At 49.2% G+C, this 25,055-nt stretch overlaps 3 protein-coding genes across 5 annotated transcripts; all 3 read left to right on the top strand.

Annotated features, from left to right (window-relative positions):
* The first annotated feature begins 1,178 nt into the window (after positions 1–1,178).
* On the top strand, positions 1,179–3,468 carry Tmem102 (transmembrane protein 102). Its single transcript, XM_031354480.1, has 2 exons — positions 1,179–2,031; positions 2,133–3,468. The coding sequence occupies exons 1-2, from the start codon at positions 1,818–1,820 to the stop codon at positions 3,446–3,448; spliced, it is 1,530 nt and encodes a 509-aa protein (XP_031210340.1). The 5' UTR covers positions 1,179–1,817; the 3' UTR covers positions 3,449–3,468.
* A 358-nt stretch (positions 3,469–3,826) lies between these two features.
* Fgf11 (fibroblast growth factor 11) lies at positions 3,827–10,856 on the top strand. The gene is made up of 5 exons (XM_031354486.1): positions 3,827–5,614; positions 7,235–7,345; positions 7,512–7,615; positions 8,201–8,399; positions 8,660–10,856. The coding sequence occupies exons 1-5, from the start codon at positions 5,422–5,424 to the stop codon at positions 8,728–8,730; spliced, it is 678 nt and encodes a 225-aa protein (XP_031210346.1). The 5' UTR covers positions 3,827–5,421; the 3' UTR covers positions 8,731–10,856.
* Positions 10,857–10,955: 99 nt separating this feature from the next.
* Chrnb1 (cholinergic receptor nicotinic beta 1 subunit) lies at positions 10,956–23,570 on the top strand. Of its 3 annotated transcripts, XM_031354481.1 has the most exons (11): positions 10,956–11,116; positions 11,205–11,344; positions 11,922–11,966; positions 12,738–12,847; positions 13,015–13,123; positions 13,396–13,543; positions 14,271–14,480; positions 20,425–20,648; positions 21,912–22,084; positions 22,426–22,573; positions 22,859–23,570. In XM_031354481.1, exons 1-11 carry the CDS (start codon positions 11,059–11,061, stop codon positions 22,997–22,999), a joined length of 1,506 nt encoding a protein of 501 aa, XP_031210341.1. In that variant the 5' UTR covers positions 10,956–11,058; the 3' UTR covers positions 23,000–23,570. The 3 variants fall into 3 exon arrangements, with proteins under 3 accessions (XP_031210341.1, XP_031210343.1, XP_031210342.1); XM_031354483.1 differs by lacking the exon at positions 11,205–11,344 and having other exon boundaries at positions 11,068–11,116; XM_031354482.1 differs by lacking the exons at positions 10,956–11,116; positions 11,205–11,344 and adding an exon at positions 11,439–11,614.
* Positions 23,571–25,055: the final 1,485 nt, after the last annotated feature.

Here is a 25,055-nt window from a genome sequence, read left to right as displayed (position 1 = left end):
TCGAACTCAGAAATCCGCCTGCCTCTGCTACCTAGAATTCTTTCAAGACAGTCCAGGCCAGTCTTGAGCTCACAGAGATCGGCCTGTCTCTGCATCCCAAGCACTAAAATTAAAGGCTTAGCTTTTTCCTTCTTTTAAAAGAGTCAAAGGATTGGAGAGACAGCTTAGCTGTTAAGAGCACTGGCTGCTCTTCCAGTGGACCTGAGTTCAATTCCCAGCAACTACATGGTGACTCACAACTATCTGTAACGGGATCCTATGCCCTCTTCTGGCACACAAGTGTATATGCACATAGAGCACTCATAAACATAAAATAAAATAAACCTTAAAAAAAATTGTCCTAGCACTTGGGAGGCAGAGTCAGGTGGATTTCTAAGTTCGAGATCAGCCTGGTCCACAGAGTGAGTTCCAGGACAGCCAGGGCTATATAGAGAAACCCTGTCTTGAAACTTCCCCCACCTGTGGAAAAAAAAAAAAAACAACAAAAAAAAACCTCAAAGTTGTCCAGTTGCTCCACCTCCTAAACCTAGCACAACATTTCCAAGCTATAGCCTTTCTAAAATGATCAGAGGCCCTTGATTCCTGGGAAGCAGAGGCAGGGGGATCTCTGTGAGTTCAAAGCTATCCTCCCTGATAAACATAGTGAGTTCCTGGCCAGCCATAGCTAGACATAGCTATCTCAAGTTAGTTAAAACTGAAAACGAAGTCAGAATTTCCTTTAAAGAGCCTCATGTAAGAAACCATGGAGCCTCAAAAATGGAATGGTGGGTATGTTCACTATTTACTATTCGGATCCAACCGATTATCCTTCTGCAATTTCAACGAGTGTTTGTGTAGGACTGATTAGACAGAATATACTGTCTCCATCTGGGTGTAGTGGCATGAACCTGTAACTTCTCTCATCACCAAGGAAGCTAAAGTAGGAAGCTTGCTGTGAGTTCAGGGTCAGCCTGTGCTACATGGTGATTCTAGGCCAGCTTGGGCTACATAACAAGATTTCTTATAAAAGGTAGTGTATGTCTTTAATCTCAGAACTCAGGAGGCAGAGGCAGGCCGAACTGTTCGAGTTGCAGTCGGCCTGGTCTATGTAGCAAGTTCCAAGCCATCTAGAGCTACATAGGGAGACCCAGTCTCAAATAACTAAATAAATTGAAGGGATAAAAAGGAAGGAAAAAGAAACTACAGCTTCCAGTAGGCACTACTTTGAAACAACGGTGTAGCTACCGTTGCACGTGTACCATGAGACAAAAACTACAACTCCCAGGGTAGCAACATCTATCTCAGCAGGGTGAGAGGCGTGGCTGAAATCTCACAGGAGGCGGGAACCAGTCCGGAGCCACCCAGACAGCTTCCAGAAAAGGGCGTGGACATGTGACCACCAGGAAGTTACCTGTAGAATCTTTTATGTTGCTTTCTGTCCACCACCTTTGCTGCTACCTCTTCATCGCAAAGCCGCGGACCAATAAGTCCTTCTCAAAAAGAGGTAAAGGAAGGTGGGCAAAAGACTCGTGGCAAAGATTGGCTATTGTATTGCCAGGAGAGACCAAATAACCTTTTTTTATCTAACCTGCTGAGTCAGGTGAACCGATTCACGGTGGGGCAGCTTGCTTAGAAAAATAAAAAACAAAACAAAACAAAAAAAACCGAAGGAAATCGTCATCTTTTCATTCCGAAGACTACACATAGATCACATCAACTACAAGACCCACTTGTGGACTGTCTGTAGCCCTCCGCCTCAGAGGGAGGGGAAAACTGGAGAAGTTTGGAGCCGCAAAAGAAAGGCCTGCCAAAGCTAACTGCACCAAAGATAGAGAACCATGGCTTCCACCGTCTGGGGGGGTGCCCCCTGGTGGGGTCCACCGCCCCCAGCCCCAGCCCGGCCTCTTACCGACATAGACTTCTGCTCTGGCGCGCAGCTGCAGGAGCTCACTCAGTTGATTCAGGAACTGGGTGTTCAGGAGAGTTGGATTGAAGGGCCCAACCCTGGGGCTGACCTTCTCCGAGCCAAGGATTTTGTCTTCTCTCTACTCGGTAAGTAATTATCAACTGTGGGAATTTGCAAACCCCAGCCTCGCCATTTCCCGCCCCGACTTTGAACCATGATACCTTCACGACCCTCTCTCTTCCTTTAGGTCTAGTTCACCGCCAGGACCCTCGTTTTCCATCCCAGGCAGAACTCTTGCTGCTTCGCGGTGGCATTCGCGAAGGTTCCCTAGATTTAGGGCACGCCCCCTTAGGTCCCTACTCCCGGGGACCTCATTATGATGCCGGCTTTACACTCCTTGTGCCTGTGTTCTCTCTGGATGGCACTGGGCCCGAGCTGCTACTGGATCTGGAATCCTGTTCTGCATGGCTCCGCCTTCCAGAACTGATGAGCGGAATTTTGGTCCGGGAGGCTTGGCAGGATTGCCTGGGACCTCCCGTCCCAGAAGAAAGTGATAGGATTCACCAAACCCATACCAAAGAGAGTCCCACCGACCGGGACAACTCTGTAGATCAGTCATATGATCATGTCCCTGAACCCGAGCCTCACATGTCTTTGCAAAAATCGTCTAGTGATCTTTCAGGGTCCCCATTGTCTTTTAATGACATCACCAATCTTGAAACTCCTGAACCATTGGAAACACTGAGTAGTGACGCTTTGGAAGCCGACGGAAGCCCAGTCCCAAAGCCATCGGAGGCTCCAAAGGCATGGCCCACATTATGCCCGACCCAAGTAACTTCATGGTTCTTCGTTAAGTTGGCTGAGGTGGCTGAGTCCCTGATCCCGGTCCCAGGCGCCCCACGGCTAGTTCATGCAGCTCGCCACGCGGGTGTCACCACGGTTCTCCTGGCAACTCCAGAGCCCCCACGCCGCCTCCTGCTCTTCGACTTGATCCCGGTGGTGACCGTGACAGGCTGGCCTGACACGGCTCGGAGCCACTCGTGGGCGGGTCCACTGGTCTCTGAATCGACCTCTTTCTACCTAGTGCCGGGCAGTCTCCCGGAGCAGCAGGGCACCTCTGGATGGCAGCTGTGCTTCGCCCGCCAGGAGCTGGCGCTCAAAGCGCGCATCCCCGCGCCGCTGCTTCAGGCACACGCGGCGGCCCAGGCGCTGCTGCGCCCGCTGGTGGCGGGGACCCGAGCCGCTGCGCCCTACCTCCTGCGGACCTTGCTCTACTGGGCGTGCGAGCGGCTCCCGGCGCTCTACCTCGCGCGGCCGGAAAATGCCGGCGCTTGTTGCCTGGGGCTACTGGATGAGCTGAGCCGAGTGCTAGAGGCCGGGGAGCTGCCTCATTATTTTTTGAACGGCCGAAAGCTCCGTGTGGGAGACGGCTCCGCTGCTCTGCGCGGGGCATTGGCCCAGCTCCGCGGGGACCCTGCACAGGCCCTGCGTGAGGCTGTAGAGGAAGCCAAGGTTGCCCGCAAAGGGGGCGGTTTAGCGGGCGTAGGGGGCGGGACCCATTAAAGATTCTACTCCTAAGGGAATGGAAAGTGTTTCCTTTGGCGAGAGGATCATGGAGTCTGCTGCCCCCTCGCATACAGTGTATACTTGGGTCCAAGGTCTTTTTCTAAAAGATTTCCCCAGTATTCTGCCCTGCCTGCGGCCCAAGTTCTCTAAATCTGGCTGGCGCCCCTTCTATCCCGCTACTGCCTCCCAGAACCTCTCTCCCCGATTCTTTCAGAGTCTACAGGGAACAGGAGGAATGTATTTACTGACAAAATGCTGGAAGGAACTGGTTTTTGGAAACCTAGTTCTGATCAATTTGGTTCATACGAAAACAGAGATATTAAGGCCGGATCACAGCCCAGACTGGATGGCAAAGCCACCCGTTTCTCCACTTTTCCCCCAACTCTCCTCATCCATTTCTGGCCTCACTTCCATCCCTTTTCATTTTCTGTCTGTCGGCTATTCTATCGACTCCCCTTGCCCCCAGCCCCGCCATAGCGGGCTCCGTGTCTCCTCTTCTCTGAACCCCGAGACTAGCAGGCCTTGCCTCTACTCCGCCTGCCTCTGTGACAGTCCCCACTTACAGCTTCCAAGGAACCCCAGGGTTCCGCCCGCCCAGCTTCTCTCAGCGTCTCCGCCCCCTGCCCCGCCCCCGAGCCGGCTCGCAGAGGAGGGGGAGCCTCTGTCGCCGCCGCCGCCTCAAGCTTCCCACAGCCGCTGCCGCTGCCTCCGCCGCTCTGCCTGGTCCAACCTCCAGGCCCAGTGCTCTGACTTGGCCGAACCGAGGCGCTCTGCAGAGACATCCTTACTCCTTCCTGGGGGTCCGGGACGCTTAGGCCGACGTTGGGGGGAAACCTCCGCTTGCGGGTGACAGGGAGGGAGGAGCCTGGAGCTGGAGCTCGCGGCACCCGTCGCCCGGATCAACAGGACAGGACAGGTTGAGGGGCGTCGGGGAAAGGAAGGGGTGTTGTAGCAGTCCCAGGGAGGACGAGAAAGCCCTGGCGCAGGAAGCTCTGATGCGCTATGACTTATTAAGGGCCTGTTCACGTTTGACGAGTGTTGACAACGTGGGTGCACTCCTCTCTTGGGGGCCTTGTTAGATCGGAGGGTGTGGGATCTAAGCAGTGCCAGTTGTTCCTTGGGAAATTTAAGGGGCAACTAGAAAACAAACAGAAACAGGACGGCTGATGCTCCTTTTTTCGGGGCAACAGGGGGTCCTCCAGACAACCACCTGGTGTCTGCACTAGAAAGGGCCGATTTGGAGGTGACTTCAAAAGGAGTGGAGGGTAGCAAGGTGAGGAGATGGCCTCAGCAGCTGGAACTCTGTGGTACTAGAAATGGGGGTGACCATGAGAAAAAGCATTATCCAGCCAGAGGGTCTGAGAACCCCTTCTCAGTGAACCTAGACAGCCTGGATTTTGAGTCATATTTGCTGGGGGGGAAGATTTGAAGAAAGTAGGAGACCCACTTCATTTAGAGTATAGCAAAGGAAAAAACAGAGCTGGGCTCCTCTTGACATTGACAGCAGCCCAGGGTGAGCTAATGTCCATAAAGCTTAGGACCCACACCCTGTCTAAGAGTAGGCTGGGCAGGAGCGGCCCCAAAATAGGGTAGAAAGAAGCCTCAGGATATTGAGAACACATCTTAGAAATATAGGAGGGTCTTGACTTTGGGATAGAGGAGGTACCCTCTCTCCCCTCTCTCGTACAGAGGCCAGAGAGGAGGGAAGGGGAACGCTTTCATTAGGGGACAAAATTCATGGGTGAGGTCAGCTGAGGAGTGCATAGGCTGCTGGAGCCGCTGGAGCTAGTCAGGGCCCAAGGGTGGGAGCTGGTGGTGGGGGACGTACTGGGGTCTTAGGTTTATCTTCAGATCCTGTGGGTGGGGCGGTGGGTTGGGTCCTGAGCATGCCCTAGTGAGAGGGCTCCTCTTGGGGAGCCCAGGGCGCTCTGGGAGCCTGCTGTTTTGGGGGTGTCTCCTCCCGGGGCGCGATGGCGGCGTTGGCCAGTAGCCTGATCCGACAGAAGCGGGAGGTCCGCGAGCCCGGGGGCAGCCGGCCCGTGTCGGCGCAACGGCGCGTGTGTCCCCGCGGTACCAAGTCACTTTGCCAGAAGCAGCTACTCATCCTGCTGTCCAAGGTGCGACTGTGCGGGGGGCGGCCCACGCGACAGGACCGCGGCCCAGGTGAGTGTGGCTAGGGCGGGGTCTCCCGGACAGAAGTCCTGCCTGAGGCCAGGGACCCTGACGAATGAAGCCCGATGAGGAAGGGGGTGTCCCAGAAGTGGAAGAGGTGGGCCAGAACGACAAAATCTACGAGACTATCCTTCAGTTTCTTCCTCTTTGCGTTTAATGCCGAGTCTCCTTGCTTTCGAGGGCAGGGGGAAGGTTTGAGGGGCGAAGTCTGGCGCCCCAAGCTTCTCAGCTCCTGTCGGCCCCCCTTCAACACAGGACTCCCCACCCCCCTCGGTTCTTCGCCTACGTGCGGGTTCTCGCGATTCTTTCCATCCGAAGTGGCGGGGCTTGGGGGGTTCTGGACGCTTGGGTCACCCCGAGGGTTTCTGCAGCCCTGGCTGCCCCGCCCCCGCTCCGGTTCTCCCGCCCCTCCACGCTTTGGCTCTGTTCTTCCTGGTCTAGCTCGCCTGGCCAGAAGCCAATCTCTCCAGCTCTCCCCCGGGTGTCCTTGCAGCTACCTCATCAGCCAGCCCCCTCCGTGCGCCCTCCTTCTGTGACCTGCGCTTCGAGAAGGGTGCTAGGCACCCCCTCCCATTACTCCTGTGTGACTCGGAAATCCAGTCCTACAGGCTCCGGGGACCCTCTGCCTGTAGGAACTCACACACAGTTCAGGCTGAAGACCTGCACTGGGACTTAGGCGGGGGTCGTACCACTTACAAGGGGGAACAGGGAAATCGGCAGAGAGCAAGCCACGGGAAAGGAGAGATGTAAGGGTTGGTATGTGATTCCCGTCCAGGTACGACAGTTAGGGAGTCCCTCTGGCCTCGCTCCAGGCCGCTGCCGGTTCCCCTAGGGGTAGCCCTTTGTGCCCTCCTCCCCCACCACCGACAGTAGGCAGTGGTACAGTCCGCAGCCCACCCTCTGAGTGGGACCCAGCCCCCACGTGATGCAGCCTGCCTCTCCATCTCTGTCCCCCTCTTCCTTTCCTTGATGTGGCTTAAATGTCCCCCATCCCAGGCCAGTTACCTGGCTGAAGGGTAGAAGCTCAGTCTCAGGGAAAACTGGACCCTCGTGAGCCTGCCGACTGACTGACAGACAGACAGACAGACAGACAGATGGGTCAGTGTCAGACAGGCCGGCGCTGTGCCAGAGCAAGGCCCGCGCCAAGCGAGCGGCAGCTGCAGCAGCAGGTGCTGAGTCAGCGTTAGTCAAGCCCAGTCCCCACCCCTACTTCTGAGGGGGAGCCCCTTCCCTGTGGTCACCTTGCTGCTCACCCCGACATTTGCAAACACATTGCCCTGCGTCCCTGGCACTGTCCGTTGCCTTTTATGTCTCTCTCTTCTACCTCCTTCCCTCCCCCAACTCTGGTAGGGAGAAGGAATTAAACCATTTAAATAAATTTCAATAAATTAAGCTGACGCTCATGATTAGAGAAAGCGGAAGGGACCCACACCCCAGCTTCCTTAGGAATCAAAGAGAGGTGGAAGGAAGCTTGCTTGGAGGGTAAGGGAGCTGGGACCCTGGAACCCTCTTCTCTTCATTTCCCCTTTCATTGCTGTGATCCCGCCAAGTGTAAGGAATGTTTCTGGGAACAGAGATGTCATTTTCAAAGATAAATGTCTCTCTCTCCAGAGCCTCAGCTCAAAGGCATCGTCACCAAACTGTTCTGCCGCCAGGGTTTCTACCTCCAGGCGAATCCCGATGGGAGCATCCAGGGCACCCCAGAGGACACCAGCTCCTTCAGTGAGAAGGGACACCAGCTACAGGGTGGGAAGTGGGGAGATGGGGACAGGAGAGGACAATCCTATCACCTCTGTAGGCTGGAGTTGGGGGCGGGGCTCAGATAGAAGTGAGGTACCTGGGTATTGATGCTTGCTTTCTACTCACTGCTTCTCCCTCCCACCCCCAGCCCACTTCAATCTGATTCCTGTGGGGCTCCGTGTGGTCACCATCCAGAGTGCCAAGTTGGGTCACTACATGGCCATGAATGCTGAGGGGCTATTGTACAGCTCGGTAAGACAATGAGGCTGAGTGGCCTGGAGTGCTGGGGACACCCTCAGCATAGAACCATCCTTTGCTAGGGACAGGACTTGCACCCAAGGACTCTGTCCTTCCTGTTTTGGCTGGTCAGGGCCTAGTCCCCAACTCCTCCCCTGGAGTATGCCCATCTCCATTGGCACCGCTCACCCTCAAGTGCCCCAGGCTCTTTGGATGCCTGACTTTTTCAGCTATTAGGGCTGCACTTCTCAGCCTTCAAACCTCACCTTTCCTCTGGATAAGTAAGAGACTGGGAAGGAAGAGAAGAAATCTTATTTCTAGTGCCCCTATAAATCTAGTTCCTGCCCCTAGGTTGTCCACCTGGTTGCTCCTTATTCTCTCTGTGTTCTGGTTTCTGCATGGATTCAGTAGCTGCTGTCCTCCTTTCCAAATAATGTATGGATTATGTCTTGGCTGCTTCTTCCCAAGGGCTCCATTCTGCCAGTGATCTCTCTCTCTCTCTCTCTCTCTCTCTCTCTGTTTGTGTGTGTGTGTGTGCCCCCGCTCGCGCTTGCGCACTCGTGTGTATCCACGCCTCTTTTTGGATCTTTGTCTCCTCAGCCGCATTTCACAGCAGAGTGTCGCTTTAAGGAGTGCGTCTTTGAGAATTACTATGTCCTGTATGCCTCAGCTCTCTACCGTCAGCGTCGTTCTGGCCGGGCCTGGTACCTAGGCCTGGACAAGGAAGGCCGGGTCATGAAGGGAAACCGAGTCAAGAAGACCAAGGCAGCTGCCCACTTTGTGCCCAAGCTCCTGGAGGGTGGGTATGGGCTCAAGAAAAGGTGGGTCATGTGGGAGGGTATTGTCCTTGACATGAATACTTAGTGACACATAGCTCGGGCCATAAATGTTCAACAAGATGTTGTTATGGCAGGCCAAGGCAGGAAGGCTAGCCTTTGGAGGGTTGGGGTTCTCCAAGGGTGAGTGTAAGAGAAGGGAGGCCTCTCAGAGCTCTGATTCTTCTTGGCTCTCTGTGTGCCTAATTCTCCTTCCTTGCTCCTCTCTCTCTCCCCTTCACAGTGGCCATGTACCGGGAGCCTTCTCTCCACAGTGTCCCTGAGACTTCCCCTTCCAGTCCCCCTGCCCATTGAGATGTAGTCCCTGGACTGGAGGCTCCCTACACTTCCAGTGAGTCAGCCACCGCCACACCCCATCTCCTAGCCCCGCTCCAGGCCTTGCTGCTCTCACCCCTGTTGCCACACACATGCCCTGAGCAGCCAGGTCTCACCAGGTGCTGTACCCTGTGGGAGATTAGGGGCTGTCTGGGACTTCCGGAACTGCTGAGCTCTTAGATCCTGGGGCCCAGGAGAGGTTCCAAGATGGGGGTGCCTGAAATGATCCTGGCTGATCACTTCTCTTTTTTTTCCACAATAACTCCTGCCCCTTAAGAGAACCCCACTTTTTCCTAAAAGGCACTGGGGTTCTAACACTGAGCAGGCATGGGAAGTAATACTCTCCGCCCTGGCTGAGCCATGTCTCTGAAGCCATGTCCTTCTTTTCATTTCTTTTTATTGCGAAGCCATAGCTTTCTAGGTTGGTCCACTGGCACTCGGAATTCATCTCCTTCTCCCTCTGCTCTGCCTTCTGTCTTGGTCTGGACAGGTTCTGATACAGCTGGTCACGCCAGCCAGGCTGGGCCATTCCTATGTTCTGTGTTGGAAGGCAGGCATTGATCCTTTACACTCTATCCTTGTCCTAGATGGACACCTCCCACCCCTAGCTTTCAAAAAGGGGCCTCCTAATGGAGCTATTGGCCTTGCTCTGAATTGGAACCAGTCTCAGGTCACCACAGGTTAAACCTTCTTATCCCAGAGACACCCAATTCTAGAACATGGTATTCTAGACCTTTCTGGAGCCATACTTCCTCCTGAATCTCAGCTCTAGGATATAGACCATGACTCTCAGCCCTTTTTCTCCAGGATGGAGCTAGGGCCTGTATAGCCATATTATTGTACTAGAGTAAGTTCTAAACCTACCCTTCCACTTTCTCTAGCGATTAAAGAATGAGCTTTGGATAGAACTCAGCTATGATTAATTAAGAACTAATTGGCTCTGAGCTGTGCTTGGTGGCACATGCCTGTAATTCGGCACCCGGAAAGCTGAATCAGAAGGATTTTGAGTTGGAGGCCATCCTGGGCTACAATAGCAAAACCCTGTTTCAAAACCTAACCCACACACAGAGAGAGAGAGAGACAGAGAGAGAGAGAGAGAGACAGAGACAGACAGAGTTTGAGAGAGATATTACTAATCAGTACTGAATGGATCAAGAACCACTTCTTGCTTTTCCTAAATAATTTTCTAAAAATAGTCACTCCAGAATACTAACCTTACTTTTACATGGTTTCTAGTTTCAGCATTCCAACTGGGGTTCTGCCAGGGAAACAAGAGTCTGGGGAAAGATGCAGGAATTCTGGAAGAATATACCTGGCTCCTAGTAGGGAAGCTGACAGGGAGAACATGCCATGGTGTGATTGAACCTGTGTCTGAACACTTAGCTACCTCAGCAGGAATCCTTTCCAGATCCCTTTTAAAGCTGAGGTCCTGAGCTTCCTTCTGATGTGGTGTGATGCATCTGTGAGGTAAAGGGGAGGGGAGGAGAATAAAAGGCTAGCCTGGGCTACCTAGTGTGTTCAGGGCCAGCCTAGGCTATGTGAGACCCTGTCTCAAACAACAGGAAGCTGAGGTCTAGAACGATAGTAACTCTAGAATTAAAAAGGACAAATAGGGACACAGCCTTGACTCCCCCTCACAGCAAAGAGACCCCCCCAACTCAGCAATAAGTTCACGTCCTCCGAGCCCTCTACAGGTCAGGAGGCCTAGGAAATGAGGAGCCTCTTGAGCTCCCAGGCCTCATATGCATCCCCAGAGCTTCTAACTAAATAGAATTTACTTTACCTTACAGCTTAAACCTCAGGTGGGTTTTAAGTACCCAAAAAAGTCCTGAAAACGGGGAAAGCCATGGAGAACCTCTAGTAAAATAGGGGATAGATTCCAAGTCTAGCAGATGTAGGTGGAAACGTCTATGGAGGTCCTAAGGGAGGGGCTAGTGCTCAAAAGACAGGTCACTTTTCCTCAGGCCCTTTTACTTCTGGCTTGTTGCAAGAGATGCCCCCCCTCCCTCACACAAACCCCCGCTCAGGCTCCGCCCATCTCCTGGCACTGCCCTCAGGGGACTGGGTCTCCACTTCATGCTTTCTGTAATTAAAGATGATTTATACAACCGAAGTGTCATCTGACATTTGTGAGTGGAGGGCGACTGCAGTTGCTCTGGGCGGGACCAAGTCCCGAAGGCGGGGCGGGTGGGCTGGCGGCTGGTCCCCCGACAACAGGTGCACATTCCTGGGCGCCTCGTCACTTCCCCTGGCCTGACGGCCTCGGCCGCTATCCGGACAAACTCCCTGACTCCCTAAGGCAGGGCCATGGCCTTAGGGGCGCTGCTTCTGCTTCTGGGGGTGCTCGGGACGCCCCTCGCCCCAGGTAAGTCAGTTTGGGACCCCAAGGGGCAGTGACGAGCAATGGTCACCGCAAGCCCCCCGGAGCGTCACTTAGTGCTTTCCTCCGTCAGGCGCCCGCGGGTCGGAAGCCGAAGGCCAACTGATTAAGAAACTTTTCTCGAACTATGATAGCTCGGTGAGGCCGGCGCGGGAGGTGGGAGACCGCGTCGGGGTCAGCATCGGCCTCACCCTGGCGCAACTCATCAGCCTGGTGAGAGCTGCTCAGCGGGTGGAGGTCGCCGGGCAGGACCGGCTGGGGGCGTGGCTTTGGACGCAGCCCGGGAGACCCACAGGCTGGGGGCGGGCTATGCTAAGAGACGAACAGGCCTTTGGCGGTGATTGGGTAAAAATCAGACCAATAAACTAGTTCGTGGGCGTGGCCTCTATGATAGGCACAGAATACTGTTCTGCTAACTCCCCTGTGGGCGGGCTTTGAGGAGGAGCTGGAGCAGAAGGACCTGCTTACCGGGAGGACCTCGAGGTGGGGCCGTGAAATATTCTAGCAAAGTCCAGCAGAGCTAGGTGGCCCAAGCAGTCAATAAACTTTGAGCGGAGATTCAGAGTTGTATCGATTAGATGCTAGGCGTGGCCCGTGACTTAACCTGGACATAAAAGAATGTAAAGCAGGCATCAGGGGCTGGTGTTTCGAGATTGGTACCAAATGGAGTTTGCACCTAAGAAGGTGCAACTTAGAGAAAGGGGCTAGAGATTCATGGAGAAAGTAACTCGCCGAACCCTTGGTTCCACACACTTCATTTCACTTCTGCCTTTTAAATTTTCCATTCTAGAACGAGAAGGATGAAGAAATGAGCACAAAGGTGTACTTAGACCTGGTATGGAGACCCCGTGGGTTAGGGAAGGGCAACCCGTCTCCTTTATGTTAATCTTCTGGAATCTTCAGCCCAGTAAAATTTTTTAAAATACTAACTCAAAAACAAGTTTGGGGATCACTAATTTGAATTCCCATCCTTAGAAGGTACTGAAGTGCACATTGAACATCACTGTAGAGTGGCTAGTTCAATCTCTTCAGTTATTTCTTAAAATTATTCTCCTGGAATTTGTTGTTTTGTTTTGTTTTGTTTGTTTTTCAAGACAGGGTTTCTCTGTATAGCCTTGGCTGTCCTGGAACTCACTCTGTAGACCAGGCTGGCCTCGAACTCAGAAATCCACCTGCCTCTGCCTCCCAAGTGCTGGGATTAGAGGCGTGTGCCACCACCACCGGGCGGAATTATTCTTAAATTGATCTCCTGGAACTAAAATTACAGGTGGTTGGGCCTTCCATGTAGGTGCTGGGAAAACCAATTTGGGTCCTCTGGAGGAGCAGCCAGTACCCTTAACCGATGATATATCTCTTTAGGCCCCCTCTTAGGTTTGAGATTGAAAACAGAGAGTTCAGTGCAGGGGCAGGGGATGGGCGGAGTGGGGGCGGGACTAGGTTGCTGTGAATCCCAGACAGTGAAGGCAGAGCCAGAAGCCTTTCCCTTGACCCACCAGTTAGCCCTGAGCTACTCCTCTTTGTACCCTCTTCCTGGCATTCTCTCCGACACCTCAAGCCTCTCCCAGGCCTTTAGCTTGAAAGGCCCTTTCAGCCTCTGCTTCCCTAGGAGTGGACCGACTACAGGTTAAGCTGGGACCCTTCAGAACACGATGGCATCGATTCTCTCCGCATTACTGCCGAATCCGTTTGGCTCCCTGATGTGGTGCTGCTGAACAAGTAGGATCTTTCTAAAGCTTGGGCAGGGTTGAGGCATGGAGCGTGTGTGTGTGTGTGTGTGTGTGTGTGTGTGTGTGTGTGTGTGTGTGTGTGCATGCCATCGGGGAGGGGGCAGGGTCTTCGAAGGACAGAACCAGATCCCATATGAAAAAATCCCTTCCCTTTAGCAATGACGGAAATTTCGACGTTGCCCTGGACATTAATGTCGTGGTATCCTTTGAGGGCTCTGTGCGCTGGCAACCCCCTGGCCTGTACCGCAGCAGCTGTAGCATCCAGGTTTGCAAACTTTATCTGTTCTCAGGCTTCCTCACTCCCCAACTACTCCCAATCCTGTGCCACAATTTCTCCTGCCCCAAACCTCTCGTTTGTTTGCCCTGAGTTTACACTGCCCTGTATACTTGCTTTGGTTTTCCGACTTCTTTGGAGGTTGCCTGCCATATTTCTGATGATCCCCTCTCCTTTGTAACCTGAGTCCAGTGACCTTCCAATCTCCCCTAGTCCTTCCTTGCCAGTTCTTTGGCAGCTCCAGTGTCTTCCCCTCCATCCAGGTCACCTACTTCCCCTTTGACTGGCAGAATTGCACCATGGTGTTTAGTTCCTACAGCTATGACAGCTCTGAGGTCAGCCTGAAGACAGGGCCAGATCCTGAAGGACAGGAGAGGCAGGAAATCTACATTCATGAAGGGACCTTCATTGGTGAGTGGGCATGGTTCTCATATTCAAGGCTGATAGACAGGTTCTGTTATTGGTGCTCAGTGTACCTGGTGGGTTCAGCAACTTGGGAATGATGATCAATACTGCAAATATGGAAGAGGAAGCCAAGTGTGGTAAGTCAGACCTTTAATGCCTGCACTTGGAGGGATCGGGTGAGGCAGGAGTATATTGCTGTATATTCAGGGCCAGCCTGGACTACATTCAGAGGCTCTGATTCTTTATTTATTATATGCAAGTACACCATAGGTCTCTTAAGATACTCCAAGAGAGGGTGTCAGATCTCATTACAGATGGTTGTGAGCTACCATGTGGTTGCTGGGATTTGAACTCAGGACCTTCGGAAGAGCAGTCAGTGCTCTTAACCGCTGAGCCATCTCTCCAGCCCAGAGGCTCTGATTCTTAAAATAGACAAACAAAAAAACACATACAGCACACACAGAGATGATGAGATAGCTCAGTGGTAAACACTCTTGAAATGCAAACATGACAACCTGAATTCAGTCCAGGGAATCTACAGTGGAAGGAGAGAATTCCCAAAATTTGTCCTTTGACCTTTGAATTCACATTGTGACATGTACACACACACACACACACAAACACACACACACACACTAAACAAGTGTGTGAGTTGAGACTTATTAGAGGTGAGCTGCCTAGCAGTGTGCCATAAGGGGTACTTGGGCTTATTTACCCTGTCTCCCTCCTCCAGAGAATGGCCAGTGGGAGATTATCCACAAACCCTCTAGGTTAATCCAGCTCCCAGGGAATCGGAGAGGAGGGAAGGAAGGCCATCGTGAGGAAGTTATCTTCTATCTTATTATTCGGAGGAAGCCTCTCTTCTACCTGGTCAACGTCATCGCCCCGTGCGTCCTCATCACTCTCTTGGCCATCTTTGTTTTCTACCTTCCACCAGATGCAGGTAAAGGGAAGGGCTCCAGGCCCTCTGTGTCATTAGTCCAGCTTCTTCCTTCTCACCTTTTAGTCCAGGCTAGTTTTTGTTTTCTAAGATTTGTGCATGAGCCGGGCGGTGGTTGTGCACACCTTTAATCCCAGCACTTGAAGGCAGAGGCAGGTGGATTTCTGAGTCCCAGGCCAGCCTGGTCTACAGAGTGAGTTCCGAGCCAGCCAAGGCTACACAGAGAAACTCTGACTTGAAAAAAAAAAAAAAAGACTTGTATACACACACACACACACACACACACACACACACACACACACACGGGGGGGGGTGGGGGGGGTCGGGGGAGGGTGGCTGGAGTTCCAGGCATCCCTGAGCCTCCTGAGGCAGACAGTACTGGATCTGAATTCCAGTTCTCAGATAGAGCACTAGCCTAGTTTTTTGTTGTTGTTGTTTTGTTTTGTTTTGTTTTTGTAGTTGCGACAAAAGACTGGCCAAAACCAATTTATGAGAGGAAAGGGTTTTATTTGGCTTACAGTTCATCATAAGTCGAGGCTGGAGCTCAAAGTAAGAACTGAAAAACAGACCATGGGAGAACACTGCTCACTAGCTTGCTTCCTCTGGTTTGCTCAGCTACTTTCTTTATAAAGCCCTGAACCATTTGCCCAGGAATGGCACTGTCTCATAGTGGATTGGGTTCTTCTATATCAACTAGCAATTAAGAAACTGTGCCCTCCTCGCCCACAGGCTAGTCTGATGAGGTCATTTCTTTTGAAGTCTCCTTTTCCCAGGCTTATGAAATGAACACACTGGAGTTCATCTAGACAAGCAGCAAGTGTTCTTAACTACTGAGCAATCTCTCCAGCCCCCAGGTTAGGTTTTTTTGCCAACTCAAACTATCACGGATTGGCTATCCACAGTCCCAGGTTCTCCCCATACACAATTAGACTCAACTACAGGCTCTGCGCCCCCTCTGCTTCTGGCTTCTCCTTGCTCGGTAACATTTTCACTCTTCCCTTTAGAGTCCCAGCCTCCCATTCATGGAGCTCCCACGTCTATGACAAACCAAATTCCAGACTAAGACAACTTTTTGTGTTTCCCATTCCTAGCAAACCACCTTCCTCCTACCTTCCAGACACCAACTGGTGCTTTATCTGGCTGTCTCCCTAGGAAATGACAGTTGACTTTTCTCTGTAAGGAAGTATAATATAGCAACAGGGTAACCCTGGGCACATTCCATAATGACTATGTATCTGAGTTTCCTGGTCTGGAAATGGGACAGTTACTGTCTCTACTTCATAGAATGATTTTGAAGGTTGACCAAGTTATTAAAACCATACCTGGCACCTAGTTGGGTCTATGTAAATGTATATGTTTGCTATGTTTGAACAATTGCTGGAAGGTAATACAATTGAATTATATCTGTAAATTCTAATCTTTACAATAACCTTTCAGGTGAGTGCTAAATTGTCATTTCCTTTTATAGAGAAGGGTTCGGAGGGAGATAAAGTCATTTGCCCTGGTATCACATTCAGGTCAGTACCTCTGCAGTTGGGAAGCTGATGCAGGAGAATTGCCAAGAGCTTGAGGCAAATGAATATGCGCTCACCTGCAGTTTCATAAGCAAGACCCTGTCTTTAAAAATTCCAAAAAACAAAGCAAGCAAATATGAAAACAAATAAACAGACTCCTGTATTTTCCTCATCTATGACATCCAGTCCTCTATCCAGAAAGGAAGAGAGATGCTGTTCAAGAACATATTCCTAGGCCCTGTAAGATGGCTCAATAGGCAAGATGCTTGTGACCAAGCTTGAGGGCCGAGTCTAATATGCAACCCTTAAGTTGTTCTTGGACATCTCTAAGTGTTCTATGGTAGGCTCTTGTGTACACACACGCACAGAGAGAGAGAGAGTATGTGTGGTAAGAAGAAAAAAGAACCTACTTACAAATACAATCACTTCCTTCTAGAACAGAGCAATCTTGCAACCTAATATTATAGGACCAAAATAGAGTGGACTGTGTAGCTTATTTCTTTCAGTAGGTTTTATGAAGTTTGTAAGGTCTCTTGTATGACACAGGAAGAATCAGCCACCTTTGTATACTGTTTTATTTTTAGATTCTTCAAATTGCTATATTGTTCTTGAAAAAGCTACAGAGATTGGTCTATTCATTCACGCAACAATGTTTGTATCAGAGAATAAAAACAATATAACTGGATTGAGAATATTGCTCAGTGGTAGAGCACTAGAGGAGGTCTGTAGAGCTAGTCTACTGTACACCAAGCCCTGGATTCCATCCCTAGCAATGGGGGCTGCAGGGAGTGGCAGGGATGTAGTTTAGTTGGCTTAGTGTTTCCCTTGTATACATGCATCAATCTCCAGAATCCATCTATAAACAAATAACAAATGAGTAAATAGAATCCCTGACTTTCTTCTAGTGGGGAAGTCAGTCAACAAACTGATGTCTACCATCATATGTTAGAAAAGAACAAGTTTTTTTGTTTGTTGTTTTTTGTTTTTTGTTTTTTCAAGACAAGGTTTTGTGTAGTCCTGGCTGTCTGGCTCACTCTGTATATCAGACTAGCCTTTAACTTAGATATCTACCTGCCTTTGCATCCTGAGTGCTAGGATTAAAGGCACTGAATGCCACCACATCTACCTTCTGAAAGAACTTTAAAGAGGAAAATAAAGCAGGAAGGGGTTTGGAAAGATTAAAATGGAGGTGGACTCCTGTTGTACTAGCACTCAGAGATAGGAGAACTGAGAGTTTGAGGCAAGAGTTTGAGGCTACCAGACTGCATAGGGAGTATGCAGGCTACAGAGTGAGATCCTGTCTCAAAGAAGGGCTGGGGGTGTAGCTGTAGTGTTTGTCTCTCACGCATGAAGCCTTTGACCCTTATCACAGAATAAACCTGACACAGTAGCAAACCCTGTAATCCTAGCACCAGGGACAGGAGGGAGGACAGGAGGATCAGAAAGTCAAGGTCATGCTCTGATCACAGAGAGCTCAAGGCCAGCCCGACTATGTGACATCTGGTCTCAAAAATCAAACAGAACTAGAGAGATGGCTCAGCTGGTTAAGGTACTTGCTGCCAAGTCTGATAGCCTGAGTCTGATCCCTGGGGACCTGAATGACACGAGGAGAGATGGACTCTTGCAAGTTGTGTGTGCCATGGCACTTGTGCCCCCACAAACCCCAAAATAAGGTAAAATGTAATCAAAAACATCAAATGAGAACTGGGCCAGGGGCTTTGTGGGTTTTTTTTGTTTTGTTTTGTTTGATACAGGGTCTGGTGTATCCCAGGTAACCCCAACTCACTACATAGCTAAGATAACCTTTAATTTCTGATCCTCCTGCCTCTCTTTCAGGGGAGCTGGAATCACAGGCATGCATTACCACACCAGTTTCTGGAGTGCTGGGGGTGGGGGGCCTTATACCCAGGGCTCCCTGTAGGCGAGCCAAATGAACTTGATCCTTAGAGGCTGCAACTTCAAAACAGCATCCCTGAGTTTGGTCCCTAGCCCCAAAGATTAAAAAGGGGTGAATAGCTGGGCAGTGGTGGTGCACACCTTTAATTCCAGCACTTGGGAGGCAGAGGCAGGTGGATTTCTGAGTTCAAGGCCAGCCTGGTCTACACAGTGAGCTCCAGGACAGCCAGGGCTACACAGAGAAACCCTATCTTGAAAAAAAACAAAACAAAACAAAAAAAGGGAGGGGTGTGAATAAATAAGTAAAAATTGGGCAGGTAAAGCTGGGGATGGTGGTACATCTTTAATGCCAGCACTCAGGAGGCAGAGGGAGACAAGTCTCAGTGGATTTGAAGCTATCCTGTACTACAATAGTACATTCTAGTAAGAGTCAGGGCTACCTGAGACCATTCAAAAACCAAAATGAGTTGGCAAGATGGCTCAGCCAGGAAAGGTGCTTGCTGTTAAGCCTGATAACCTGAGTTTGATCCCCACATGAGGAAAGAGAAATGACTCTTGAAAACTGTCCTCTGGGCATGGCTCTTGCTCTACCATATATGCATGTGTGTGCACAAACATATACACAAAATAAATATAGTAAAAAAAAAAAATTCCAAAATGAGTAAATCTTGATGTTAGCAAATGCCTCAACGAAGAGCAAGTATTTGGCTTTAAGTGGGTAGAGAATAGCCCTCAGGTTTCTGGTGGAAGAGCATGCCAGGTAGGAGAGATGGCAGGTACAATGGCCCTCCAGTGAGAGGCCATCACCTACATTGGCAAAATAGGGAAGTTCGAAATGATAGAGACAAAAGTGCATATCCATAACCCAATACTCGGAAGACTGGGGCAGGAGGATCACCTTAAATTTGAAGCCAGTCTGGAATACGTATAGTAAGTCAGTTTCAGGCCAGCCCGACGACGATGTAAAGCCCTGTCTCAAAAGACCATGACAAGGATGGTGGCCCACCCTTTAATCCAGCACTGGAGCCCTGAGTTCAAGAAGAGCCTGAGCAAAACGGAAAATAATATACCTCAAGACCAAACACAAAAGGAACTTCTTTGGATGAAATATCATTGCACTTTTAGATGCCACACTGAAGTCAAATATGATGGCAATGCCTTTTACCCACCTCCCCCGAAAATGCACATCCTGCCACCAAGCAGAGGCAGGTAGATCCCTGAGTTCAAAGCTAGTCTTGTCTATATAGTGAGCTCTACGCCAGCCAAAGCTACATAGTACACTCCTGTCTTTAAAGTGTGTGTGTGTGTGTGTGTGTGTAGCAGTAGTAGCATGTAGCTCCCCCAGCACAAGGTGGAACAGCTGAGTCATGGGGAATCCCTAGAACTCAGTGGCCTGCCTAGCCAGTTAATGAGCTCCAGGTCCAGTGAAAGACTCTGTCTCAAAAAAATAAGGTGGAGGGTGAAGGCAGAAGACACATCAACTTCTGCCTCCCTCCCCTAGGAATACTATATACAGCACACACACACACACACACACACACACACTAAAATAACTTCTGAAAAAAAGAGAGAAAGCAAACATAATTTTAAAAAGTAAAGTGGAAAGGGAGATCAAGTTAGGAAGCCAATGATAGGCTTATAGACAATAGAAATAGCAGCCTTTCTGTGTGTCTCTGTGTGTCTGTATGTATGTGTGTTTGTCTCATTTTCAGTTTCATGTAGCCCAGGTTATCCTTAAACTCAATATGTAGTTGGAGTAATATTGAACTCCCGATTCTCCTGCCTCTACCACCAAAACGTTAGGATTGGTATGATTCCATGCTAGGTCTAATTTACTTTATGTTAGTAAGATAATAACATAATGGTACCTATATCCCAACCTCCTTTCAAAAAAAAAAAATAATAATTCTGGTACTGAGAATCCAGGGTCTTAAGTGTGCAAGCAAGGCTAGCATTGCCCCAGTTTATTTGGATTCTCAGCCTCACCCAGCCCTGTTTGCCTAAGCAGTTCAGGTTGACCTTGAATTTATTCTGTAACCCAGGAGCGGGCTTTGAACTTGCAACCCTCCTGTCTCAGCCTTGAGAGCAGTTGCGATACAGAACTGTGCCAGGCCCAACTAGGAGAACAGTTTTGATAGTGAGGGAATTTGTAAGTTTGTGATGTCTGTTAGATATTCAACAACAACAAATGAATAGGCCTGAAGTTCAGAGGAAGTCTGGGTTGGAGAAACAAATATCAGAGAGATTAGCAAACAAATGACTTCCAAAAGTTTGCCCTTGGGTTGGAGACACGACCATTGATTATGCCATAGAGGTTTCCTTCTGGTAAGGACTCATCCTTCTGGTGGTGTCGGTGCACTCCTCTAATCCCAGCATTTGGGAGGCAGAGGCAGAAGGATCTCTGAGTTTGAGGCCAGTCCGGACTACATAGCAAATACTAGGACAGCCAGGGCTACACAGAGAGTCCTTGTCTCAATAAAATAAAATATATTAAAAAAAAAAAAAAGACTAATCCTTCTGCCTTCTCTGCCTCCCAGGAGAGAAAATGGGGCTCTCCATCTTCGCCCTGCTGACCCTCACTGTGTTCTTGCTGCTGCTGGCCGACAAAGTGCCTGAGACCTCCCTGGCGGTGCCCATCATCATCAAGTACCTCATGTTTACCATGGTCCTTGTCACCTTCTCCGTTATACTTAGTGTTGTGGTCCTCAACTTGCACCATCGCTCACCCCACACCCACCAAATGCCCTTTTGGGTCCGCCAGGTAGGAGAGCTCTCTGCATCTGATCTGTCTCAATTCCTGATCTTACAGTCAGTCAGGTGTGGGAGAAGATGAGGCTAGCCTGGGCTACACTGTAAGATCCTGTAGCAAATGACAGAAAGAATAAAAGGGAGGAGAGGCATCCTTGCACTTGGGTCTGTGTCCAGACGCTGCTCCTGCCAGTCGCCAAGCTGGACTTGACTTTCAGAGTTTACGGACAGCTGCCGCTGGCATAGTGAAGGGCCAAACCTGCTGGGTGGCGAAGTACTCCAGACTTATTTTCCTTCCATCCTTATCATTTCATAGATCCAACATGTGCTTCATCCATGTGGCTCATTTGGAGGCCCAAGGAAACATTCTCAAGTTTAGATGCCGTCAGGGTAGAAGACTTTGGGCCCTAAAATTTTCAGGATGCCTTCCAGCCTGTTAAAGACCTTTTTTTACTTTCACCGTTTCTCTATGTAGTCTTGGTTGTCCTAGAACTTGCTCTGTAGACCAGGCTTGCCTCAGAGATCTACCTGCCTTTGCCTCCCAAGTGCTGGGATTAAAGTTGTGAGCCACTACATCTGATCTAAAAGAGCTCTTTTAAAAAGTGTATATACATTGTGTGTGGTGATATATATATATGTATATGTATATATATATATATATATACACATACATACATATATACACACATGTGTATACACACATACATATATATGTCCTGTATATGTCCATACACACACACACACACATGTCCAAAAGTCTTTTACCCTGACGGCATCTAACTAGCTATATATATGTGTATACACATATATATGTGTGTGTGTATATATATACATATATATGTGTGTATATATATGTATGTGTGTATATATATACATATATGTATATATACATGCACACATATGTGTATACACACACGTGTGTGTGTGTGTATATAAAACTTTTATGTATATGAATGTTTTGTGTGCTTATATGCACTACCTGTGTGCCTGGTGCCAGAAGCACATCAGACTCCCTGGAACTGGACTTACAGATGGTTGTGAACCACCATGTGGTGCTGGAGACCAGGGTCCTCTGGAAGAGTAGTCAGTGCTCTTAACTGCTGAGCCATCTGGCCAGCCATTAAGCTGTGCAGTTGAGGTTCTGCCAGTGTGTAGCTCGGGAATACCGTAAGTGCACATGTACAGGAATGGACACATGGAGCGGAAATACTTAGCTGCTTCTTGTGTGGTCTGAAAGCATTAAAGCCCTCTGTAATATGGCACTTCTACTCTATAGATCTTCATTCACAAGCTCCCTCCGTACCTGGGTCTGAAAAGGCCCAAACCCGAGAGAGACCAACTACCAGAACCACATCACTCTTTTTCTCCAAGAAGTGGCTGGGGCAGAGGAACTGATGAATATTTCATCCGGAAGCCTCCAAGTGATTTTCTCTTCTCTAAACTTAACAGGTAATACCTACACTCGTCAATTACTTGGGCTAGGGAAGAGCTACAGCTCCCAGAAGACAGTGGAAGGTAGTGTGGCCTAGCATCATGGGAGTTGTAGGAATCCTGTCAGCCAGCGCCTTCCTTGCGTTGCGAAAAGGTGGCATTTTTAAAGCTTAAAGAGCCAGAAACTTGAAAAAGTCTGGAGAGGTCGCGCTGCCGGGGAGATACGGAAGGGCTCTCTCAGGTTTTGAGAAGTACTAGGTTGTTGGAGGCAGCTGGAGCAGGGTCGACAGGTCAACGGGGACTTCTTGTTCTCTTTGAACCCAGGGTGTGGTCAAACAGTCCCCACCCTCCACACACAGGTTTCAGGCTGAATCATCTGCCCCGGACCTGCGACGATTTATCGACGGTCCAACCCGGGCTGTAGGTCTGCCTCAAGAGCTACGCGAGGTCATTTCCTCAATCAGCTACATGGCCCGACAGCTGCAGGAACAGGAGGACCACGACGCAGTAAGTCCGAAGAGTCTGGAGCCTGCGGGCTCCGGGACCTGGCTCCACCCCTAACTTCAAGCTCCGCCCTTAGCAGTCCCTTCCGTTTCTGATTGGAAGTGTGCTTGGTTTTTTCCTCCTTCCTGCTTTCCGACTGGTTTACTTTCATATCTTGCTGGTGCCTGGCTTTTGCGCTACTAGTCTTTTTTCTCACAAGTAACAAGCCCTTGGCAGAAAACTGAAAGGGGTGGGCTTTCTAGGGCTCGGGACCGGGAACTTATTTTTTTTTTTTCTGCCTACCTTTAGCTGAAGGAGGACTGGCAGTTTGTGGCCATGGTTGTGGACCGTCTTTTTCTGTGGACATTCATCGTTTTCACAAGCGTCGGGACCCTAGTCATTTTCCTAGATGCCACGTACCATTTGCCCCCTCCTGAACCTTTTCCTTGAGGACCCTCCAGTCATTTTTGCCAAATGCTGCAGGCACTCTCAAGCTCTATAGCTCTTGGCTCCTGTAAGAATCTTGTTTCTGGGAAGACGTTGAAGTGAGACTTGGGGGCTGAGCAGTGTGCCTTGGACCCACCCGAAATGTCCTTCTACTTATTTAGAGTTTTGTTCTTTTGCAGTTTTGTTTTTGAGACGGTCTCACTCTGTGGCCCAGGCTAGCCTGGAACACTGAAGTCCACGCTGGTCTCAAACTCTCAGCAGTGCTAGTTCCTTAGCTTACCAAATGTTGGAATTATAGACCTGGTAAGCCAGCGCACTTGGATTCTGTTTCTTGAAACCACACAGAATGCCACAGCTTAGATCTCTAGTGAAATAGAATTATAACCAAGTAGTAGATTGTAAGCCTTTTGAGGACAAGAAATCTGTTGGCTACTGTAACCTCCCCAGCAATGTGCACAGGTCCTAGCCCATAAGTGCTTAACATTTGTTGAAGAGAGGGGAAAAAATCTGGAAGGAAATATAAAATAATACCGCCTACAATTGCATGTATTAAAACTAAAATGTAGAAAAATGATTAATCATTTTTGTCTATTTTTAACTTTCTATAATTTATTTTTTTGCAATGATTACCACCTTTAGAGTGAAAAAAAGTTATTTCTAAAAGTCAGCATTTGCAATAAACATTTTTTTAAAAAAGGAGTGGTGGTGAATGCCTGTAATCCCAGAACTTGGAAGACAGAGGCAGGAGGATTGCTATGAGTTCAAGGCCAACTTTTGCTACATATTGAGAAATCTCATTCAAGCCAGGCATGGTGTCCCATACTTGGAATCCCAGCATTGAAAGGCTGAGGCGGGATTGCTGTGGGTTTCAGCCAGGCTAAGCTATAGAGTGAGACCTTGTCTCACAGCCTTCCTCAAGTGCTAGCTTTGGCACACAGACCACTAAAATACTCACAGTCTGTTTCTATATCTATAAAATGAAGCAAATAGTGGTAGAGGCCCATAGAGGATTCCTAACAGTATATATCAGAGCTTTCAGATGGGTGGATTTTTTGTTTGTTTGGGGTTTTTTTTTTTCTTTTTTTCTTTTGGTTTTATTTTTGCCTGTGTTCTTGGGCTGTAGAGTATTTATTGGCTCCTTTTAGAATAGTTGGAATTGAACCCAGAATTATAAACAATAGGCAAGTAGTCTACCTCTGATCTTCTTTACAGACCTTATTTTTCCTTCATTTCTGATTTCATGGTTTTGTTGTTGTTGCTTAAGACAGACTCTTGCTTGATATTATAGCCCAGGCTGTCCTTGAACTCTCAGCAATCCTTTCAAATGCCTTACCCTCTATGCTGGGGTCACAGTTTTTCACCACTCTATGCATCTTTAATGTTTGTTTTGTCTTGAGACAGGGTCTCATACAGTCCAGGTTGGCTGAACCCACTACAGAGCTAAGAATAACTTAAATTCCTGATCCTTCTGCCTCTTTCAAGAACTGGGATTATAGACATATGTCACCAAGCCTGATTTTTGTTTTAGAGACAGAGTCTTTGTAAGTTGTCCAGTCTGGCCTTCAACTCATTATACAGCCTCAAATGTTCTGTCTTCTTGACTTTGAAGTAATGGAGATTATAGGTACATATCCACCACGCACTTTTTTTTTTTTTTTTGACATGGTCTTACTATGTAATCATGGCTAGCCTGGAGCTTTTTGCATAGACCAGGTTGGCCTCAAACTCCACTTGCTTCTGCCTCATCGGTTCTGGGATTAAAGGTGTCTAATTTTAAACTTGAATTAAGCACTGGAGAGAGATGATTCCAAGGTTAGGAGCATTGGCTGCTCTTCTTCAGGATTTGATTTCTATCACCCACATATGCAACTCCAGCCCCCAGTGAATTGAACAACCCTCTTTCTGACCTCCTCTGGCACTGTGCACATGTACTACACAGACCTACATGCAAGCAAAACATTCAAAGGAAAAAAGTAGTTGAAGCTTGGTTCCTTTAAAAATGTGTGTATCTTACATTTGGATTTTTGGCTTCTCTTGAAAACATTTAGAAAGCTATAGT

The sequence above is a fragment of the Mastomys coucha genome, unplaced genomic scaffold (assembly GCF_008632895.1).
Source record: "Mastomys coucha isolate ucsf_1 unplaced genomic scaffold, UCSF_Mcou_1 pScaffold5, whole genome shotgun sequence".
NCBI classification, from domain to species: Eukaryota; Metazoa; Chordata; class Mammalia; order Rodentia; family Muridae; genus Mastomys; species Mastomys coucha.
Note: the sequence above shows the minus strand (reverse complement) of the source record. Positions and strands in the feature narration are given on the sequence as shown.